General features: G+C 36.9%; 2 protein-coding genes across 3 annotated transcripts in view; both read left to right on the plus strand.

The window, feature by feature from the left end:
- The window catches only part of mrs2 (magnesium transporter MRS2), an 11,449-nt gene extending 9,626 nt beyond the window's left edge, over positions 1-1,823 (plus strand). For both annotated transcript variants that reach the window (XM_016287492.1, XM_016287493.1), the window contains one exon: positions 1,345-1,823. In XM_016287492.1, coding sequence (XP_016142978.1) covers positions 1,345-1,416 — 72 coding nt within the window. In that variant the 3' untranslated portion in view covers positions 1,417-1,823. The remainder of the gene's footprint in view (positions 1-1,344) is intronic.
- A 1,931-nt stretch (positions 1,824-3,754) lies between these two features.
- LOC107596743 (syndecan-2-A-like) overlaps positions 3,755-8,340 on the plus strand; it is a gene marked incomplete at its 3' end in the record, with an annotated part of 27,178 nt that continues 22,592 nt past the window's right edge. Inside the window, exon 1 of the mRNA XM_016287540.1 lies at positions 3,755-4,024. Within this exon, the coding sequence (XP_016143026.1) occupies positions 3,965-4,024 (60 nt within the window). The remainder of the gene's footprint in view (positions 4,025-8,340) is intronic.

Consider the following 8,340-nt stretch of genomic DNA (forward strand, 5'->3'; position numbering starts at 1 on the left):
CCCCCCCCCCACATCTGAATTTCTTGTGGTGCATTCGCACGGGATAAGCAAAGCCTGTGATTTTACTCAAATTTACTGACTTGTCTCCTGGATAACCCGGATGTCAAGGCTTTGAGAGTCCCATTTTATGGTCCAGATGGATTTAAAAAAAAGAAACTAATATAGTTTCGTGCGCTGTGTCATTTACATTTCACCTGGCTAAAATAATATCTCAAGCTTTATGCTTGATATATTTGTAACACATTAACCTCAAAACCTTTTCAGCTTTCTCTTTCTGCAAATTGTATGGTATAGCGATATGATGACAGCACCCAAAATACTATCAAACACTCGCAGCTCCATTCTTCGTGAAAGATGGATAAAAAGGCGCACAGCAAACAAAAACCTCGAAAAATTATATGCGACCCGCCAAATGCTGGCCGAATCACAGAGATGCCGATTCGCACTAATATTAGCACAGGACCTCGGTGTTCGGCGAAATATGGTAGGTCATTTGCCGGGGGAATTTTTACTTTAGAAATTACAGACATGTCCGATTCGCACGGGATTAAGATCACAGACAACCTCCACAATTATTACAAATGACTGGAGGTGACCAGGTAATACTAATCCCGTGCGAATAGGGCTTAAACCAGGATTAGGCCATAGTTCAATTAGGACGTTTAAGTAATTTTTATTAACATGCCTTAGAAAAAACATTACTGGTGTGCATCTTGAGACAAAACAAAGACACTGATATATTTTAACAGTGCAAGTTTCTTTCAGTTGAAACGGCTCAGATTTACATTTTAGTCTGGGACTGGGTTTAAGCCTTGTCTGTGAAACCGGGGGAATGCGTGATAATACTATTATATTTTTTTATAAAAAGGGAGTATTAAATACAAATAAAACTATTTTATAGTAAACTTTTAAAAAATGCTAATATTTAGTTTATTTGTTTTAAAGATGAATTTTCATCATTTTCAAACTTAAAATCAACAGGCTTTTATTTTGACGGTTTGCCCGGCAAGTAAGTATATGCGCTTCCGGGTTTAGTGCTGCCGACTGAAGCGCATCAGTGAATGAAATGTCACAGTTTTTCATTGTGCTTTGAAAACGGCAGCAGGTAGCCTAGATTTATTTATTCAGTTTGAATAGAAATCTTATACAGTATTAGTTTGTCGATCTAAAATGGTAATTGTGCAGTAACAGCTGTCAACCATGTCTGTACACAAATGCGCTGTCAGAACTTATTTACACAACTTATTTATTTTTTATTTTTTGGTCTCGCATGCGCACCTGCGTACCACTTATGTGCACCCCTGATTATAGTGATGATTGTAACTTTTTTTTGTCTTTTCACAGATTCCTCCTGTTTGGAGGAAAAACCAAATCAGCACCTTAAAAGCAACAGACATTAAACCTGGGGTTAGATGATAGTGTGACTGCTGCTTTTTCAATATTTTTTTCGCTCCTCCTCCTCTGTATCTCTTGACTTGTATGCATACTGTATTTTTCAGTATCATGTGCCACTCACCTCAGTCTAATTTAAAATGACCTTTATCTATTCAGGTGTATCATGTAGACACAGTTTTTATTTTGCTATGTGATATTTGTCTTGAGGTCTTGGAATAATCTCTGTATTTATTGTTGTGAATATCATTGACATAACGAAATCCATCAGATACCTTTTATTGACGGTAAAGACAAAATTATCTGCCACTAACTCCGTTTCCCTGGTTACCCTTAAAACACATGTTTATGAATACATAACTTTGATAAAACATTAAAAACATTAATTTGTTGTGAGCTCTTTATTTTAGGCATCTAGAATAAAACATTTGATGTTTTTGAGTACTAATGCACTTGTGTATACATTATTCAAACTTTGAGTCTTTATTAAAATACTTTGAACCTCTATTTGCATGAAAAGTGCTCTTTAAATGAAGTGTATAATGCATTATGTAAAGTGTGTTTGTATTTCGCTGATATCAGGACAGAACAGCAGGGGGAGATAAACCCCCACTACAACAGTTCCTTCCACTCAATATTTTTATTCCCCAAGAATATTCGCACAGATAGGTTGTATATCCCAGAAGACAACATTATGAACATCATCTTACAAATGAAAAATGTTTTAGCTAAAATAATAAAATCTATAGGAAAAAATATGAAACGTGTTTTAAAGTAGAAATGACAATGACTAATCAACCATATTTTGAGCTAAAATAACATACACTGTAAAATTTTTTTTACGTTTTTACCGTAAAAATTAAGGTAGCAACGTTTTACGGTTTTAACTTAAATTTACAGTTAAATACCGTAATTTCATTAACTGATATAATGCTAATATACCAACCTAATGATGTACTGAAATCTGTTTTGTACCTTTGTGATACACTGATAACCACCAAATGCAGGTGGTGATGAGAAAGTCACATGATGAACCAAAGCCCATCACAAGCAGCTTTTAAATAATAACATATATAGAAGGTGCACAGTGTCATTCGCACAAATGCTAAACACAATCACGGTAACACACATGAAACTGAAATAATGCAATAAACATTCATTTAACACCATTAGGTGTAACACACAACCCTAATATACAAAACCGATAAGAAGAAACAGTTATTTCAACAAAAAAAACATCACATTTGAAATGTAACACAGGGAATTCTGGGAATGTCAATTTACGGTTATTCACTGTAAATTATAAGGTATTTTTCACTTCCAAAACGGTATACTACCGTAAAATTTTTGTCCAATACATGTAATATCCAATACAGTTTTTCACCGTATATAGTAGGGGAATTTACCGTTAACCATTTAACAGGTTTTTACTGTAGCATTTTTACAGTCTTTTACCGTTAATTTCACGGTCATTTTTTTACAGTGTAGGACTGTTAGTGTTACTACTGTAGGGACATGACTAATATGGGATAACATTCAAACAACACAAAACGATTTCAAAGTCTTTGCCATTTTGTTTTTCTGTTGAAGGCAGTGGTGGCTGATAGGTTATCATAGCAACGGTTGCTACAAAATAACTAAAACAATAGCAACTATGATAAACTACATTTTATTCCAATTTTAGCTCTGCCTGAATGGGTTTGCAATTGGAATTTTGATTTACATAGTCTATGTAAAATAGTGGTAGATAGTTTATAGTTGGTGAATGTGAAAATTATTTAACTTGTATTAATTTAAATTCTAACCGACATGTATTTTTTATTTTTTTTATATTTATTATAACAAAAGCAGATAGATAGATAGATAGATAGATACCAGATGTACATAAGCTTAGATGACAAGTCTTGTATATTGTCTCGAGTCGGACAAAGGGGTTCCTGGAGTCAAAAACGTTGAGAACCATTTGTCTAAGGTGGTAGACCAACAACAAACTAGTAACCAGCTAGTCATACCTGTTTGGAACTGTTTTTTTGGTTCCTGGAGCAGAAAAAAACAGCTGCGTCTACTAACTTGGACTGATTTGGCTGAAGTCTGTCTCGAAGCCAAGTAAGCTTCACACATAGACAACATTTTGATGTTCAAAAATGATGTTCATTTTGACAGTTTACTAGGTTTTGAGACAAAGTATTGTAACTGTGTCTGTGACGCAAAAATCCTCCCCCGCCCTACTTCTCCATGGCAGTAGTCTTTAATACACATTCATGTATCCAGCTTCAGGTCAACCAGTTCATGCCAGTTTCCATCCATCCATCTCTCTCTCTCTCTCTCTCTCTCTCTCTCTCTCTCTCATCCTCTGTCTGTCCGAGCAAAGCTGCGCTGCCTCACATGGACCCGAGACTTTAACATCACATCAAGACTCTCTCAACAGTTCCCTTTTGGAAAGACAAAAGAGAAGTTTGATCAGGTGGAGCAACACGCCAAATATCTCTTCGAAAGGACCTTGCGTATGTGTTTTAGGTGAAGCTGTAAGAGAGCGGCTGGTTTCTTTGCAAAAGACTTCTTAAGAGGAATAATGAGGAACATTTGGATAATCCTGACACTTTCAGCAGCTGTATGCTTGTCCAGCGACAAGGTGAGTTTAAGCATAGTTCTTCTTGTTACTTTTGTTGATTGTGTATAGGCTACATTCTTCCTATACGCGGCATATTATAAACATGTTGTTGTGATGGTTGTGTATTATAGTATATTATCCTTATTTAATACATTTAAATCACTCTTAATATGCATCGTTTAGTACAGCAAGTTATAACTTGGTCCTGGCAAGATCTGTAAAACCTATCATAACATGATGTGTACACTCTAAGAAATGCTGGGTTAAATACAACCCAGTGCTGGGCAAAATAGGGACAAACCCAGCAATTGGGTTGTTTTGACCCAGCGGTTGGGTTAAATGTTTAACACAACCTTCTGGGTAGTAACCCAACCGCTGGGTCAAAACAACCCAATTGCTGGGTTTGTCCCTATTTTGCCCAGCACTGGGTTGTATTTAACCCAGCATTTTTTAGAGTGTATGATATTAGAGTGATGATGCTCATCATTTTTACAGGGATGTCACAACGTCTGGAAAATGTTTTGAAGAGATTCCTGAGAAAGTTACAGTACACTAAACTCTTTGTATGTTTACATTTTTGGAAATGCAATTGTATGATAACAATTGCATTTCCATCTCAGAAGATTCACTTGAAGTTTCATGTCACTTTATAAATGTATTGGTCTTCCGCAGCTCATATTCATGTGTCCTCCTGAGACACGTTTTAGTCGAAACCTGATCTCCTCCTGAGAGAACCTGAATGCTTCTCAGCCAGTTTTACGCTCTAAAAATTCAGATATGAGTTGACTTCTTCCACTTCTGAAATCGAAAACCACTGTAGTGTCACAAATGAAATTCAGATAAAGATGAATGAGAATTTAAATTCCTCCTTATCAGAGTTTGTTCTTATCCGCAGGACTCACTATTCTCTGCGCGAACTAGACTGCACAGCAACGCAGTACATCGATTCCTAATTGCAACACTGCTTTCAAAGTGTTGTCAAGTAATTTGCAGGTTGCTTCAGGACGCAGTTCTGTATGTGTTCATTACCTTTAGCTCTCAACTGTGATGAAGCCCATCACAAAGAAGCAATACAATCAAGCCACCGCAGTGTAATTTTACAGGAAGACATTTGGAAGTTGTTAAAAGCCTTTGTGTTGGTCGTGCTGGTACCTTGTTTATTGATTTGTTGTGTGAGTGAAGCAACTGCCCTCATGTTTTCAGTACATCCTGAAATAAGTTCTCTCTCTTTCATTTTTAAACCTTAGCCCTATGGTTTTACAAACTCTTTCGTTTGACTGTGATTCCAACAAGTTGCACCACATCCACAGTTTTATCAGTGCTACTCATTCATGGTGATGCTCATCCATATTTAAGCAGTATCCAATCTGTTTCTAAAGGTGACATCTTATTTCTGGATTCTGTCTATAGAAGGAAAGCTTGATGCTTTGCTTCAATATGTTGTCACTGAAATGAGAAGTTAAAAGGTCATTTCGTGATTCTTAGCGATAATGAAATTAATATGAAAACGATAGTAAGTGGCTCCTCACTGGCTCTCATTCCTTGTTTCTTTTCATTTCATTCCATTTTGAACGTTTTTCAGGTTTCAATTCCACAACAGTGAGCATTCTCATAAGTCCTCAAAGCCACAAACGCTCTGGTCTGACTTGGAAACAGCCCAAATGTAACTGCGTAACTGCTCAATTACACCAATTAACATTAAAAAATAAATAAATAGATAAAAGTAAAACAATTCAGCTGCCTCTAGGGCAAACAACAGGTGTTGATAACAGATTATGTGAGTGCCCTTTCTTGTTGTGCTGTTCCACAAAATAATGTCATCGTAACATGATGTAACCAAACATTAACTGTATCCATTGCCAAGACAACATGTTATGACAGATGTATGATGACTGTGTTGACACTTCATTCGTGGACGTAAACAGACTCCCACTCAGAACACCTGTGTGCACTTCTAGTAAAGCGAGTATCTGAACAATATTTGTGTGCTGACAGCATATACAATCCTTGGCAGAGGAAGTCATGAAACAGCGTGTGTGTGTGCGTGTGTGTGTGTGTGTGGAAACCGTAACAGAATGGAATCTAATGTAAGTTTGATCTGAATTTCTGATCCCCTCAATTAGCTTAGCAAATGGAATATTTTTGAGGGAAAGGAGACCTATCTATCTATCTATCTATCTATCTATCTATCTATCTATCTATCTATCTGTCTATCTGTCTATCTGTCTGTCTCTATATGTCTTTTTATCTGTCTGTCTCTCTGTCTTTCTATCTGTCAATCCGTCTGTCTGTTATTCTGTCAGTCTTTCTTTCTCTCTTTCTATCTGTCTGTTTCTCTCTGTCTTTCTATCTGTCTGTCTGTCTCTGTCTTTTTATCTGTCTGTCTGTCTCTCTGTCTTTCTATATATCTGTCTGTCAGACTTCTATCTCTCTTTCTATCTGTCTGTTTCTCTATGTGTCTTTCTATACTTCTGTCTATCTGGCTGTCTCTCTACCTGTCTGCCTGTCTCTCTCTCTCTCTCTCTCTCTCTCTTTCCGTCTGTCTGTCTGTCGAACTATGTTCATACATTTTTAGTGGTGAATCCTGCAACAGGCAATCATTACAGTGAAAAGAATACAGAAAAAGAGGGACAAGTGAAAAAAACAGAGAGATCTGTCTGTTATTCTGTCAGTCTTTCTTTCTCTCTTTCTATCTGTCTGTTTCTCTCTGTCTTTCTATCTGTCTGTCTGTCTCTGTCTTTTTATCTGTCTGTCTGTCTCTCTGTCTTTCTATATATCTGTCTGTCAGACTTCTATCTCTCTTTCTATCTGTCTGTTTCTCTATGTGTCTTTCTATACTTCTGTCTATCTGGCTGTCTCTCTACCTGTCTGCCTGTCTCTCTCTCTCTCTCTCTCTCTTTCCGTCTGTCTGTCTGTCGAACTATGTTCATACATTTTTAGTGGTGAATCCTGCAACAGGCAATCATTACAGTGAAAAGAATACAGAAAAAGAGGGACAAGTGAAAAAAACAGAGAGCGATAGAGAGAGGGGAAACTTTGTGCAGAGATGGTGGGCTCAGTGGTGTGGAAGTGTGAATCGCACGTAACAGTAAACCCCCACAGTGCAAACTACTAAAGAACCATTAATAAACTTAAAGAGAGGTCCATTCAGAGTTTACACCAGTATTCTGGCCTCTTTGATTTAAGCTCATTTTATTTATAGTCAATTTACTTCACTTTTAAGTTAATTATATGGTGAATATATGAATATCTGCCATGAGATTACCAGAATTAAAGCTGTAATAATTGCTAATTGTACTTTTTCAGACATTATTCAGTGACAGTATTGTGATATATTAATGCACAAGCCAAAAGAGCATTATAGAAATGTGCCAACAGTCCAAGTGCTGTTTATCCATATTGAAGACCAATTTAGCATCTGAAAAGAGCAGTGTGTTTGCCAGAGGCATGTGGTATTCTCATCAGTTGTGGGTGTGCTTTCGGAAACACATCTGTATTTACTGTGTACAGACTTTTTTTTGCGAAAGAGAAATGTAACACTGGGTAAATTTGCTCCCTGTACATATCTGTCCACAGATTTATGTGGGTTCCACTCGCAGTTCTAAATCTGGAGTGTTGTCAATCAGTGCTGTGTTGGTGTACAAGTATTAGTTCTTTAAGGCCATACGGTTTTATGAATTATGCTTGTACCTGCTATAATGAGGCAATGGAACGTCTGTCAGTCTGTCCGGATGAAGTTGAATGTTTTTTGTGCCTGTGTTTGTCAGAGATCATCTGATAAAAACAGGGAGGATATTGTCCTGAGATGATTAATGGTTCCATAGGTGTTTCTCTCCATGGCATGCCAGTGTGTTGACATAGCAGAGCCTGCATACCGCAGACAGATTAGGCCGCTGTCTGCAGTACTTTGGAGGAATGCGTCGACTTGAGAGTACCCGGTCCCGCGTAAATCCCATAGATGGATGTGCTTCTTTTGTCCAGAATGCAGAAACATCCATGCCAGATGTTTTATGTACAAGATGCAGATGTTCCTGTGCTCTCTCCGTGGGAGTAGCTTGTGTTGCGGAATACTAGCAGCGAAAGCCATAAACAGAGGAAGTGTGAGAACAGCTGGGTTATGGGGCATTTAGCTATTTGCTTGTGTACTTTTTGTGCAAAATTCAATTATGTAATAAAAACTTGTGTGTAATTATAGCGTCAATGTCAAATAAATGGAAAAATCTTTTAAAAATTAGTGCAGAAAGTTTCAAGTTCATAAAAATATACTTGTGCACATGGTTTCTAATTCATGAAAAAAATTATATATATATACACATATATATATATATATATATATA

Source organism: Sinocyclocheilus grahami, unplaced genomic scaffold (genome assembly GCF_001515645.1).
Source record: "Sinocyclocheilus grahami isolate Dianchi unplaced genomic scaffold, SAMN03320097.WGS_v1.1 scaffold222.1, whole genome shotgun sequence".
NCBI lineage: Eukaryota > Metazoa > Chordata > Actinopteri > Cypriniformes > Cyprinidae > Sinocyclocheilus > Sinocyclocheilus grahami.